The following is a 15,168-nucleotide window of genomic DNA, read 5'->3' as shown; positions in this document are numbered from 1 at the left end:
AGGCGGCCCGCGGGGAGCAGGCAAGACCGCTGGTGTGCCCCGTTGCCGGGGTAACGGGGGCCGTGCGAATGCGTGCCGTCGTCAAGGCGGCCGCGCAACTGGTGGCCTCTTGTTTTTTTTAAACTCATCAGCTCTCCCCCCCCCCGCAGTTTCCCGAGTCTCTCCCCCCCCGCGATTTCCCGAGGCTCTCCCCCCCCCCCCGCGATTTCCCGAGGCTCTCCCCCCCCCCGCGATTTCCCGAGGCTCTCCCCCCCCCCATTAAATTGTTATTTAATTCCCTAACACATCATTCAAATATTTACCTTACTTCCCTAACACACTGAAAGTGTGGGGAAAAAATTGTGAAAAATCAAGATGGCGGCCACTCACCTCAGTTCAGAAGGATAAGGCCCGCCCACACACGCACCGATTGGTCGACCGGTCAGGTCACCGAAGCGTAGGATTGGTCAATCGTCGAGTCACTCGACACTCAACTGTAGGAAGGAACCCGCCGTCCGATTGGTCGACCTCGACGTCACACGGTCGCTAATGAGATGCTAATGAGCGGAAGGCTGAACGTTTTTCAGATACCGCGGGCGCGGTTTTTGTCCGGCCGAAACGTAAATACGCCTATGACCGGTCCAGAATCGCAAGCTTTCTTTTGAGGCGACGCGCGCGTCGGTACGCTCTGTAACTTTCAAACGTATAGAGAATGGACAGACATCGGGACAGACAGACAGACAGACATCGGGACAGACAGAAGAGCCGCTTTATATATATAGATAAACGGTGTCTGAATGCGCTTCAAGTGTGACGTCACATCCGCAGTTATTATATACACATTTGTTTTGCATTTGTAGTGTATATGCGCAACTGTTAAAATATAGGCTGCTAAAAAGATTTGCCTCACTGCGCAACCTACATTTTCCGTCTTGACAAAGGGTTTGCCCCGAAACGTTGACTCTATTTTCTCTCCACAGATGTTGCCTGGCCTGCTGAATTTTTGCAGCATTTTCTGTTGTTATTTCGAATTTCCAGCATCTGCAGTATTTTTGCTATCCTACATTTTCCGTCCTGGCTATTTTTTGCTGTGCTCCCACCCTGTGTGTGTGCGCCTGGATTTGGTTTAGAAAATATGGTAGCCCTGATATAAAATTGCATGTTGATATGTGCATCAGGTGGAGCCACAGGTTGAGTGTATGGACTGACTGCAGAGGGCGTTCTGCGTTCGATTGGAGGTGCTGCGCAGCCAGGTGGAGGCAGTGGCTGGGCGATTGCGTCAATCCTCAGGGTCGCCCGGGCGCCGCCATGTTGCTGTCAGGCCTGTTCCGCTCAGCCGCCGCCTCGCACTCGGTGAGAACTGACTGTTAACATCACTCCCGGGGTCTTCAATCCGAACGGGGTTGTTTGAGAGGCGGGGAAAGAACCGGTTTGAAAAGGATGAGTTAAAAGCCGCTTGTTCTGGGCCCTGGGTGTCCTTGTGCAGGCTGGGCTGAGAGTTACCATGATGGCGGCGGCGGCTCGACCTTCGCAGGGAGACCGCGTCCCCAGAGCGCTGCAACTTCAGCCTTTATTTAAAATCATCCACCCACCGGGGCTGCACCAGTAAAACCCCCTTATTTATTTATAACTGTTTCAGTTTTGAATTGTCTCTCTAGTCAATAGAGGTCTAAATGAGTTCCACTAAAAGAAAGAACTTGCATTTCTGTAGCGCCTTTCACGACCACCGGACGTCCCCAAAGTGCTTTACAGCCAATGCAGTACCTTTTTTTTGAAGTTACGGAAAGTGTACAGCCAAGATTTACTAGAATACAAGGAATGAAAATTAGTTATAAAGAAAGACGTGTTTATTCTGGGACAGATTAATATTTTTACTTAATACAAGATCATTATTTGCAGAGTTATCAAAAAAAAAATTGAATTTATTACAGCGCCTTTCACGCCTGCCGGACACCCCAAAGCGCTTTACCGCCAATGAAGTACTTTTTTTTTAAGTGTAGTCACTGTTGTAATGTAGCCAATTTGCGCACAGCAAGCTCCCACAAACAGCAATGTGATAATGGCCAGATAATTTGTTTGTGATGTTGATTGAGAGATAAATATTGGCCAGGACACTGGGGATAACTCCCCTGCTCTTCTTTGAAATAGTGCCATGGGGTCTTTTGCGTCCACCTGAGAGAGCAGACGGGGCATCGGTTTAACATCTCATAAAGACTACGCGATCTGTTTAGTAACCACAGGAACGGAACTGAACCCTAACAGCTTAATATCCCCAATTCTATTTGATTTAATGTAGCTTAAGAATTTCAAATGAATATTAATGTGTTGACACTCAGCAGGGACCTTCAGCCCAGATCCCCCTCCCTCCTCCTAATAACTCCGTATCCATTTTTGTCTGATTATGTCTCTGTTGCAATGCTTTGGGATATATAAGGTGCTTATATACAGTAGATGCTAGTTGTTGTAGTCAATTGTCTTTTTACTGCGAGGACCTATAGTGTCCTGTGGCTCAGTTGGTAGCACTCTTGAGTCAGAAGGTTGTGGGTTCAAGTCCCACTCCAGAGACTTGAGCACAAAAATCAAGGCTGGCACTCCAGGTGCTGTCTTTCAAATGAGCTGTTAAACTGAGGCCCCGTCTGCTCTTTCGGGTGGGCGTAAAAGATCCCATGGCACTATATCACAGCACGGTGGCATAGTGGTTAGCACTGTTTCCTCACAGCGCCAGAGACCCGGGTTCGAATCCGGCATCGGGTGACTGTCTGTGTGGAGTTTGCACATTCTCCCCGTGTTTGCGTGGGTTTCCTCCGGGTGCTCCGGTTTCCTCCCACAGTCCAAAGATGTGCGGGTTAGGTTGATTGGCTATGATAAATTGACCCTTAGTGTTAGGGGGATTAAATACGTGGGGTTACGGGGATAGGGTGGGATATGTGTTGGTGTAGGGGTTACAGGGATCGGGTGGGATATGTGTCGGTGCAGGCTCGATGGGCCGAAATGGCCTCTATCTGCACTGTGGGGTTTCTGTGATTCTGTGAAGAGCAGGAGTTACCCCAGTGTCCTGGCCAATATTTATCCCTCAGTCAAAATCATTTAAAAAAAATTATTTGGTCATTATCACATTGCTGTTTGTGGAACCTTGCTGTGTGCAAATTGGCTACCACGTTTCTTACATTAAATCAAATCAAATCAACTTTTATTGTCATTGTTAGTGCACAAGTGCAGTACAACGAAATGTAGGCTTGCGGCTCCCGAGAGTGTACATTTAGATTAAGACATTTAAACATTCAACATACATTTGGCTTGTAATACATTAACATTAACAACAGTGACTGTACTTCATTGGCTGTAAAGCACTTTGAGACATTCGGTGGTCGTGAAAGGTGCTATATAAATGCAAGTCTTTCTTTTAAATGAGATATTTTTGCTTCAGTTTGTGAATAATTAACTGTTCTTGTAATTCTACTACAAATTATTCAATGAATTAAGAATATGTAATTTATTGGTTCTAGAATTTTCCAGTGATCTTAAAAAAGACTGCTGTAATCATTGGCAGTCAGTTAGTGTTGTCACTAGAGGTGCTTTTCATTTAATCTTAGTTTAGGGAGAGCCGATGCTGAATTGGCCTCTGCGCACTCCTTTTATATTTCCTTTCCTTTCACTCCATTCTCCTGAAGGCCTGTTGGAAACAGTTTTGGATTTACAGAAGGCCCTGGTCTCTTTTCAAAATTGAATTCCAATGGGTCTACAGGACTGCATAAGCATATAATGCAGTTTCTTTTTTGAATACCCAAAAAATTGGATGTGATTAGTGCGGGATTTACTGAAAAATTAGGTTTTTGATTTCTGGGTGTGAGTGATGCTGGCAAGGCCGAATTTATTGCCCACCCTGAATCACTACAAGAAGATGGTAGTGGACCTTCTCCTTGAACTTCGGAAGCTCTTGTGAGGATTGTGCTCCTACAATGGTGTCAGGTGGGGAAACAGTGATCACAGTATCATTGGCCCAGAAATTCGGGTCGGGGGCTTCCCGCGGGTGCAAGCCGCGGCTGCACTTACCTAGCACGCCGGCCGTTGAGCTGTGGGCCCCCGTGGAATTCCGATCCAGGGCCTGGTCCAGCTGCCGGCGCGCAGTGCTTGCGTATCCCAGGGGCGCAGTTAGTTCGATGCATCCCCTGGGATCACGTGGGCCATGGGGAAGCCAATTGGAGCAGGGAATGCTCCATTCATAAATCTGACAGGAAGTGCTGTCAAACTTAGAAATGCTACGGGCCCTTTCTTACAAAAATCACTAAATCTTCAAATAATTTTTTTTTTAAATAAACTATAAATTAAATGAAATAACTATTTTAAACAATTTAAATTTTTGAAATTTTTGAAATTTTCTAACAGGTCTAAAAATAAACTTACCTTGCTTTAAAGTATTTAAAAATAATAAACCTGTGGAAAAAAATTTTTAATTTTAATTAATTCACCACTTACCTTGTAAAAAGCAGGCCTTACGCCTGCTTTTTACATTTCTAAATTCTGCAGGCTTACCCTTCCGGGAAAACCTGTATATAAAAAAAACCTAAGTTAGATGCGCACGCGCAGCCTCTCCCGCGCACGCGTTCGACCTCTGAACCCCTGCTTTCAGGGGAACAGAAGTGCCGGTTTCCCGCGCATGCGCAGTGCATGCAGGAAACCGGCACTTCCATTGGGCCTACGGGTGAGTACCCCGTGCATACTCACCCGTGGAGACCCGAATTTCTGGGCCATTATGTTTAGAGTAGCTGTGGAAAAGGACAAGGAAAAATCAAATGTGAAAGCACTCAACTGGAAGAGGGCTAATTTCATTGAGTTGAAAAGGGATCTGGCCCAGGTGGATTGGAATCAAAGATTGGCAGGTAAAACAGTAATTGAGCAATGGGAGGCCGTCAAAGAGGCGATAGTTCAGATAGGAGACTAGACACATTCCCACGAGGGAGAAAGGAAGGGCATCCATAGCTAGAACTCCCCGCGTGACTAAATATATAGAGATTAAAATGAAAGACAAATGAGGCTTATGATAAATGTCTGGTTCATAATTCAACAGAGAACTAAGCCGAATACAAAAAGTATAGAGAACTGAAAAAGGAAATAAGAAGGGCAAAGACGGTGTATGAGAATAGGTTACCGGGTAACATAAAAGGGAACCCAAAAGTCTCTTGTAAATATATAAATAGTAAAACGGTAGTTAAAGGAAGTCAAAGAAGAAGAAGGGGTTGATTGAGACCAAAAAGGAGATCGTCTTGTGGCGGCAGAGGGCATGGCTAATGTACTAAATGAGTACTTTGCATCTGTCTTCACTGAGGAAGAGGATGCTGTCAATGTCACAACAAAGGAGGACGTAGTAGAGAAATTGGATAAAATAAAAATAGATAGAGGAGGTACTTAAGAGGTTGGCAGCGTTCAAAGTAGAAAAGTCATCTGGTCCTGATGGGATGCATCCTAGGTTGCTGAGGGAAGTAAAGGTGGAAATTGCGAAGGCTCTGACCTCAATCTTCCAATCCTCCTTAGATATAGGTGTGGTGCCAGAGGACTGGAGGATTGCAAATGTTACATCACTGTTCAAAAAAGGGGAGAGGCCTTTACAGGCCAGTCAGCCTCTCAGTGGTGGGGAAACTTTTATGGACAATAATCTAGGACAAAATTAATTGGGTTAATAAATGAAATCCAGTATGGATTTGTTAAAGGCAAATCGTGTTTGACTAATTTGATTTGAGTTCTTTGAAGTATCGGAGAGGATTGATGAGGGTAGTGTGGTTGATGTAGTGTATATGGACTTTCAAAAGGCTTTTGATAAAGTACCACATAAAATTGAAGCCCATGGGATTAAAGGGGCCGTGGCTGCGTGGATACGAAATTGGCTGGTGAGAGGTGGTTTTTCAGATTGGAGGGAAATGTGCAGTGGTGTCCCCTCGTGGTCGGTGTTGGGACCACTGCTCTTTTTGATACATATCAATGACCTGGATTTGGGGTTACAGGGCATAATTTCAAAGTTTGCAGATGACACGAAATTTGGAAATGCAGTAAACAGTGAGGAGGATAGTAACAGACTTCAGGAGGACATAGACAGACTGGCGAAATGGGCCAGACACATGGCAGATGAAATGTAACGCAGAGAAGTGTGAAGTGATTCATTTTGGTAGGAAGAATGAGGAGAGGCAATATAAACTAAATGGTAGAACTTTAAAGGCAGTGCAGGAACAGAGGGAACTGGGGTAAACGTACACAAGTCTTTGAAGGTGGCAGGACGAATTGACAAGACTGTTGAAGAAAAGGTATACGGGATCCTTGCCTTTATAAATAGAGGCAGAGAGTACAAAAGCAAAGAGGTTGTGCTAGACCTTTATAAAACACTGGTTAGGCCTCAGCTGGAGTGTTGTGGCCAACTCTGGGCAGCATACTTTAGGAAGAATGTCAAGGCCTTAGAGAGGGTGCAGAGGAGATTTACTAGAATGGTACCAGCGATGCAGGACTTCAGTTATGTGGAGAAGCTGGGGTGGTTCTCCTTCGAGCAAAGAAGGTTAAGAGGAGATTTGATAGAGGTGTTCAAAATCATGAGCGATTTTGATAAGAGTAAATGAGAAACTGTTTCCAGTGGCAAAGGCAAAGGAACCAGAGGTGACATGAGGGGGAAAAAATACGCAGTGAGTTATGATGATCTGGAATGTGCTGCCTGATAGGGTTGTGGAAGCAGATTCAGTAATAACTTTCAAAAGGGAATTGGATAAATACTTGTAAAAGAAAAATTTGCAGGGCTATGAGGAAAGAGCGGGGGAGTGCGACTAATTGGATCGCTCTTTCAAAGAGCTGGCACAGGCACGATGGGCCGAATAGCCTCCTACTGTGTTGCATCATTCTGTGAGTTGCAAACAGGAAATTGTGTTCAGAAAAAGAGCGTGTATAAGATTGTGATTGTTGTAGATCAGTTTTGGTCTGTAAATAAAGTCTAATTTTGCATTTGTGTCTCCAACGTAAGTTTCCAGTTTAGTAATTGTACCATTTAAATGGTGTAATGTTTTCTACAGCAACCAGATCAATTTTAAAACAGCTATGCATACACATGTTTGCTATGCATGAAACCGAAATTATTCAGTGGAGCTACTACATTTCCCACTGCCTGGGAAGGACTATACAGGCCAATGATAGTGCAACAGCTTGTACTGGACACACCAGACTAGGTCAGTTTTTTTGGGTACCTTTGCCTTCAGTGGCTGCATTTACATTTACTGTCTGAAGTCATAAGAAGCAGGAGTAGGCCATACGGCCCCTCGGGCCTGCTCCGCCATTCAATAGGATCATGGCTGATCCGAATCTAGACTCACGTCCACTTCCCTGCCCTCTCCCCGTAACCCCTAATTCCCTTATCTGCTAGGAAACTGTCTATCTACATTTTTAAATTTATTTAATGTTGCAGCTTCCACAGCTCTCTGGGGTAGCAAATTCCATAGATTTACTACCCTCTGAGTGAAGAAGTTTCTCCTCATCTCAGTTTTGGAAGGGCAGCCCCTTATTCTTAGATTATGCCCCCTAGTTCTAGTCTCACCCATCAGTGGAAACATCCTCCCGCATCCACCCGATCAAGCCCCCTCACAATCTTATATGTTTCGATAAGATCGCCTCTCATTCTTCTGAACTCCAATGAGTAGAGTCCCAACCTACTCAACCTTTCCTCATACGTCAACCCCCTCATCTCCGGAATCAACCGAGTGAACCTTCTCTGAACCGCCTCGAGAGCAAGTATATCTTTTCTTAAATATGGAAACCAAAACTGCACGCAGTATTCCAGGTGTGGCCTCACCAATACCCTGTATAACTGCAGCAAGACTTCCCTGTTTTTATACTCCATCCCCCTCGCAATAAAAGCCAAGATTCCATTGGCCTTCCTGATCACCTGCATACTAACTTTTTGTGTTTCATGCACCAGGACCCCCAGATCCCTTTGTACTGTAGCACTTTGCAGATAAATTACTTTGGTGTTGTGCGCCGCCTACAGTGGTAGGATCTCCAGTTCATTTACTTAGTTGACCTAGGAGTTGCCGCTGGCAGTTAAACACTCGTACAAACTTGCTGTTAAATCATTTTAAATGCACATGGGTGAACAATAGATTTAATTAGCTGATGAGAAAGATAGTTGCTCGATTTCACCCGAGTGTATTTTTTTTTTAGGCAAAATGAATAGAGGTACCCCAGCTGCTCAGCTGGTGGGTGCACTGCTCGGTATAGAGTGTGCCAGCATACAAAGAATGCAGGCTCGATTCCAGGGAGCCCATTTCGCGATTTGTAGTTAGTGGCAGAAGAAATAAGCAAGATTGGGAGATGGAAATTTCAATGCCACTCTTCCTGGACTGTTTTATTTACTATTTCAACCTGAAAGGCCATTTCCTGATCTAATCCCTTGTGGTGAATGGGCCTGCTTGAGGTATTTTTGAACAGTGGTGTTGCCAGTGTTCCCAAGATCTTGGCAACCTGTTGAAGTTCTCTCATTTTGGTAAAAATGGCCTCTGAAGCCAGCGTGCTCTTGTGGACATTCACAGCAGTTTTTGTACTCAAACAACCGTACAATACATCTTCAAAGGTGGAACAAATGTCCACCATCGCTAGATTGGACTGGAGTTGCACTCAAAAGAATCCTGGTGCCTTTGGTCTGACGGTAGTGTCAGTGTCCTCTGTTGCGAGAGGATTTTCAAAGATGCACTTTTTAAAATTCCAGTTCAGGAACCAGTTGTCACAAGCTCAGCATGAACAGCTGCTGGTTATGGCTGAAGGCCCTAAATTGAAGGAATTAATGCAGAAACAGCCCCCCGCCCCCTCCACCGCACCCTTCATCAGGGTTTAGCGAGGAAGCATATTGCTATATTAAGAGATGCAAAGTGAGAGAAAGCAACTCTTAAAGTGCCATGACCATATTCAGAATACAGTTATCTTGAATTAAATATTTCCAAAGCATGGTTGGTGTAATAGAACATTGTACATTATAATCCGTTGTTGAGCTGATGTACAGTATGTTCCATCAGTTTTTTTTTAAATTGTAAATTTAGTGTATTTATGTTGTGGGCATGACTGTTCCTCCCTTAATTTTTTTCCTGTTCTTTCCCTTATCTTGAGACCTCCTTTGTAACTTGAAGGTGAGGGAACTGTTCCCATACCTTCACTAGTGCTGCTTTGAACACCGCAGCCACACATCCTCCATATGGAGGATTCTGAATGTGAACCAGTACCCTGCCACTCCATGATGTACCAGGCAAGAATCCAGTGTGCTGCCCTGCCCCTCTGCCCCCTATTTTTATTTTGTGTGCCTGTTTTATTTACAGGCATAGATTCGTTATTGCCTTCTCATGTCTTGTCACTCTACTCACATAATGAATGAGAAAGCCCGACTGTAATCTACTCAGGCTACCAACTTTCAAAATGTTGGCCTTTGCGGGACTAAGAGTGCTTCTCTATTTGTATATTTTTTTTAATATTGGCGAATTACACTAACCCCCCCCCCCCAAACGGTAAACTTAATCATGTAACTTCCTTTTGAATACTTGCTTGTTAATATTAAAAATCATTAGTACAGAGAGACCTGGGTGTTCTTGTACACCAGTCACTGAAGGCGAGCATGCAGGTGCAACAGGCGGTCAAGAAGGCAAACGGTATGCTGGCCTTCATAGCAAAAGGGTTAGAATACAGGAACAGGGATACCTTGCTGCAGCTGTACAGGGCACTGGTGAGACCACACCTCGAGTACTGTGTACAGTTTTGGTCGCCTCATCTGAGGAAGGATGTTCTTGCCATGGAGGGGGTGCAGCGGCGATTCACCAGGCTGATACCAGGAATGGCGGGAATGACCTATGAGGAGAGACTATGTAGTTTAGGGATGTACACACTGGAGTTTAGAAGATTGAGAGGGGACCTCATAGAAGTGTATAAAATTCTGACAGGTCTAGACAGACTGGATGCAGAAGGAATGTTTCCCTTGGCGGGTGAGAACAGAACTAGAGGACATAATTTAAGGATAAGGGCTAAACCATTTAGGACAGAGATGAGGGGGAATTTCTTCACTCAGAGAGTGGTGAACCTGTGGAACTCATTGCCACAGAGGGCAGTGTACGCCAGCTCATTAAATATATTTAAGAGGGAATTAGATATATTTCTACGGGCAAAAGGGGTTAAGGGTTACGGAGAGAAGGCGGGGACGGGATACTGAATTAAAAGATCAGCCATGATCTCATCGAATGGCGGAGCAGGCACGAAGGGCCGAATGGCCTACTCCTGCTCCTATCTTCTATGTATCTATGTATTACAGGAAACTTTCTGGTATCTGACGGGACTGAGCTGGTGCCGTCCCATCAAAACTGCCGTAGAAACCAGCGCTAATGTTAAAACTTACGGAGCTTTTGAGCTCCGTGTGAATCGACAAACCCTGTTGCTTAGCAACAGCTTCAAAACAGTCGGCCGCAGCTTAAAAGCGTCTCTGTAGCTAAACAACAGCTTCAGCTAGACCTTGCAGAGCCTGACTGGAAAAAAAAAAGCAACAAGAAGTAAAAAAAACTTATAGGAAACGGTTCCTGAATTTTGCCGGTAGATAGAGCTTTCCGGACATTTAACCTCCGGTTAAACTAAAGTTTCCTGTAAATGATCTATGTATTTGTATTGTTTGCAAAAGTGGATTAAAAAAAAAATTTTTATATTTCAAATTTCAATATTGTGGCTCTTACTAATTGCTGTAATTATGTTGGCAAGTGACCTGAAGTCAAGCCATATTAGCCGCGACCCTCGGGCGGGGGGGTGGGGGGCCGCGCGCGCAGCAGGAGCAGCTGAGACGCGGCGTCTCTCTCTCTCTGGCTTGGTCAGCGTCACGGTTACCCTGGCAACCGGGCCCGCCGGCCGACAGTCTCAGCTCCTGCTGCGCGCGCAATCGACGGTCTTCACCTCGGGGGGGGGCGACCCCCGCCCTCCCTCCTCCCTTCCCCCCTCCCTACCTTCCTCCCCCCCGCCCTCCCTTCCCCGCCCTCCCCCTCCCCTCCCCCCTCCCTTCCTCCGCCCTCCCCCTCCCCCTCTCCCTCCCCCCTCCTCCGTCCCCCCCCTCCTCCCTCCCGCCCCCCCTCCCCTCCTCCTCCCCCCCTTCCCCTCCCCCTCCCCTCCCTCTCTTCCCCCCAGTCGCTCTCTCTCTTCCCCCCAGTCGCTCTCTCTCTTCCCCCCAGTCGCTCTCTCTCTTCCCCCCGTCGCTCTCTCTCTTCCCCCCAGTCGCTCTCTCTCTTCCCCCCAGTCGCTCTCTCTCTTCCCCCCAGTCGCTCTCTCTCTTCCCCCCAGTCGCTCTCTCTCTTCCCCCCAGTCGCTCTCTCTCTTCCCCCCCAGTCGCTCTCTCTCTTCCCCCCAGTCGCTCTCTCTCTTCCCCCCAGTCGCTCTCTCTCTTCCCCCCAGTCGCTCTCTCTCTTCCCCCCAGTCGCTCTCTCTCTTCCCCCCAGTCGCTCTCTCTCTTCCCCCCAGTCGCTCTCTCTCTTCCCCCCAGTCGCTCTCTCTCTTCCCCCCAGTCGCTCTCTCTCTTCCCCCCAGTCGCTCTCTCTCTTCCCCCCAGTCGCTCTCTCTCTTCCCCCCAGTCGCTCTCTCTCTTCCCCCCAGTCGCTCTCTCTCTTCCCCCCAGTCGCTCTCTCTCTTCCCCCCAGTCGCTCTCTCTCTTCCCCCCAGTCGCTCTCTCTCTTCCCCCCAGTCGCTCTCTCTCTTCCCCCCAGTCGCTCTCTCTCTTCCCCCCAGTCGCTCTCTCTCTTCCCCCCAGTCGCTCTCTCTCTTCCCCCCAGTCGCTCTCTCTCTTCCCCCCCAGTCGCTCTCTCTCTTCCCCCCAGTCGCTCTCTCTCTTCCCCCCAGTCGCTCTCTCTCTTCCCCCCAGTCGCTCTCTCTCTTCCCCCCAGTCGCTCTCTCTCTTCCCCCCAGTCGCTCTCTCTCTTCCCCCCAGTCGCTCTCTCTCTTCCCCCCAGTCGCTCTCTCTCTTCCCCCCAGTCGCTCTCTCTCTTCCCCCCAGTCGCTCTCTCTCTTCCCCCCAGTCGCTCTCTCTCTTCCCCCCAGTCGCTCTCTCTCTTCCCCCCAGTCGCTCTCTCTCTTCCCCCCAGTCGCTCTCTCTCTTCCCCCCAGTCGCTCTCTCTCTTCCCCCCAGTCGCTCTCTCTCTTCCCCCCAGTCGCTCTCTCTCTTCCCCCCAGTCGCTCTCTCTCTTCCCCCCAGTCGCTCTCTCTCTTCCCCCCAGTCGCTCTCTCTCTTCCCCCCAGTCGCTCTCTCTCTTCCCCCCAGTCGCTCTCTCTCTTCCCCCCAGTCGCTCTCTCTCTTCCCCCCAGTCGCTCTCTCTCTTCCCCCCAGTCGCTCTCTCTCTTCCCCCCAGTCGCTCTCTCTCTTCCCCCCAGTCGCTCTCTCTCTTCCCCCCAGTCGCTCTCTCTCTTCCCCCCAGTCGCTCTCTCTCTTCCCCCCAGTCGCTCTCTCTCTTCCCCCCAGTCGCTCTCTCTCTTCCCCCCCCCCAGTCGCTCTCTCTCTTCCCCCCCCCCAGTCGCTCTCTCTCTTCCCCCCCCCCAGTCGCTCTCTCTCTTCCCCCCAGTCGCTCTCTCTTCACCCCAGTCGCTCTCTCTCTCTCTTCCAACAACAACATTCCCTCGAAAAAGCCTCGGCACCGCCGGGCACTTCAGCTAGTGATCTATGTATTTGTATTGTTTGCAAAAGTGGATTAAAAATTTTTTTTTTATATTTCAAATTTCAATATTGTGGCTCTTACTAATTGCTGTAATTATGTTGGCAAGTGACCTGAAGTCAAGCCATATTGGCCTTTAGCAGTGGTCTGGACCAGCCACTTTAAAAATGATCTAAAATGAAATTACATTTTGACATTGACCACAATAGAACAGTATTTCTGTTCCTGATATTGGGTCTGAGAATTTTAACCTTTTTTATTTTTGCATTCTAGGTGAGACAGATCCGTTACGTACAAAGGACAGCACAATGTGCAGGAGGAAGTGGTGCAGCCTCGTTTGTGGTAAGCAATCCGTGCACAATATACAACGTGTATTTAAAAAACAAAGTTGAAATTTTATAAATAAGTTTTTAATTTCATTTGGATATTTTTCATTTGGATTAACTTGATGGTGCAGTGGTTAGAACCCTGTGCATTCACCTCTGGTACATGTGTTTGGATCCAGGTACTCGAGGTGATGGGTTGAAACTCTTTTTCTCTCGCTGTAAGGGTCTTAAGTAAAAGCAGTTTAGGGTAGGCTCAACCCACGTCCTAATGGGTACAAATTAACAGCACTATTGCCCATATCAAATGTAATTGGCACTAAAATGGAAATATTTGGTGTTCCATTGGCGTAGTGTAGCAGCAGCTGTAGCCTGCAAATAGCATTGTATTTCAAATAGTAAATTGAACACCTCATTTAATCCTATTGGTCACTATAAATGACACGATTTTGCACAATAAATTTTTCAGAACTCGGCATTACAATGGGTTTCAAAAAGGTTAGAGATGAAAACATCACCCCTTCCTACCTTTGTCTCTGTGGCACTGCAAAAGCAGACAGTCGCAACCATGGAATATGTTCACTGCCCGCCTCGCGATAGAAAGAAAGACTTGCATTTATATAGCGCCTTTCATGACCACTGGACGTCTGAAAGCGCTTTACAGCCAATAAAGTGCTTTTTTTTTTTAAGTGTAGTCACTGTTTTAATGTGGGAACCGTGGCAGCCAATTTGCACACAGCAAGCTCCCACAAACAGCAATGATAATGACCAGATCATCTGTTTTTTGTTATGTTGGTTGAGGGAGAAATATTGGCCAGGAGACCAGGGATAACTCCCCTGCTCTTCTTCGAAATAGTACCATGGGATCTTTTACATCCACCTGAGAGAGCAGACGGGACCTCGGTTTAACATCTCATCCGAAAGACGGCACCTCCGACAGTGCAGCACTCCATCAGCACTGCACTGGGAGCGGCAGCCTGGCTTTGTGCTCAAGTCCCACATTACAACAGTGATTCCACTTCAAAAAAAAAAAGTACTTCATTGGCTGTAAAGCCCTTTGAGACGTCCGGTGGTCATGACAGGCGCTATATAAATGCAAGTCTCTTTCTGTCTTTCTTGAGGCGAGCAGTGAACATATTCCTTGATTGCTACTATCTGCTTTTGCAGTGCCACAGAGAGACAAAGGTAGGAAAGGGTGATGTTTTCATCTCCAACCTTTTTGAAACCCATTGTAATGCTGGGGTCTGAAAAATTGAAAGAAAGGGAGAGAAAGACCGCTAATTAAGTGAAGTTAGGAGGAGAGTTCCTGTCATTGAAATCACTGATTTGACCTTCCACTCAGCATTGTTTTGTGTTTGTTAAATACAGTATTACTAGTTCTGTAATGTCTGCCCTGTGGTTCAGTTTACCAGACATGGAGCATGATTATTGTAGCCAGCTCACACATTTACGACAAGCAGTCTTTGTTAAAATGTGGAGTTCAGAAAATGCATGGTATTTACTCCGAGGCCACTTGGAAGACCATTTAACCACTATTTGTTGCACATGGGATGAATGGGTTTTTCCAATATGCTTTTGTACATTGCAGAAGTATTAGCAATCCATGAACAACGACATAACAAAATATTTCAGCTGTCACTTTGCATGTGATTTCATGTAAAGAAAAATGTAAAAATGATTTCAAAGGCGTAGTAATATGTTTTTCAAATCCTTGCAAAGTGCCTGTAAGAATTGTATCTAGGATAGAACGATCTGTGAAACTTGCATTACTGTGATGCTCTCGGGATATTTCTACAAGCAGCATCTATCTTGGCAAAGAAATGTAAGATCTGGGTTAGAATCGTAATTACTATCAAATTGACTAAAGTCTGCAACCTCATGATCTGAAAATCATGACTCCACTGATGGGTATAAAGACTGTTGTACTATTAGATTGCTAAATGGAAATGCATTGTTTTAAGTTGTAGTCTTGAGCTAAGATCCAGATGATGTCCTGGTAAGAACTACTATGCTGGAGTTTCTACAAGGTTTTGTGATGGCTACCTTCGGTAAATGCAGCATTAAATTCAGTCTTAACAACATCAGCAGTACTGCAAGGCAAATTAGGCAGCAATTTTGCTTGCAGAGGTGGAAAGACCCACCTGAAGAAGCTCAGCTGGCTGTAGAGGCTAAAAATTCTGCCTGCTACC

At 46.4% G+C, this 15,168-nt stretch overlaps 1 protein-coding gene across 1 annotated transcript in view; it reads left to right on the top strand.

Moving 5' to 3' along the window:
- Window positions 1-1,202: 1,202 nt before the first annotated feature.
- The window catches only part of ndufv2 (NADH:ubiquinone oxidoreductase core subunit V2), a 35,610-nt gene continuing 21,644 nt past the window's right edge, over window positions 1,203-15,168 (top strand). The window contains exons 1-2 of the mRNA XM_085992378.1: window positions 1,203-1,332; window positions 12,930-12,998. Coding sequence (XP_085848504.1) covers window positions 1,288-1,332; window positions 12,930-12,998 — 114 coding nt within the window. The 5' untranslated portion in view covers window positions 1,203-1,287. The remainder of the gene's footprint in view (window positions 1,333-12,929; window positions 12,999-15,168) is intronic.

Source organism: Somniosus microcephalus, chromosome 7 (genome assembly GCF_052327205.1).
Source record: "Somniosus microcephalus isolate GS21.2 chromosome 7, FLI_Smic_1.0, whole genome shotgun sequence".
Classification (NCBI taxonomy): Eukaryota; Metazoa; Chordata; class Chondrichthyes; order Squaliformes; family Somniosidae; genus Somniosus; species Somniosus microcephalus.
Note: the sequence above shows the minus strand (reverse complement) of the source record. Positions and strands in the feature narration are given on the sequence as shown.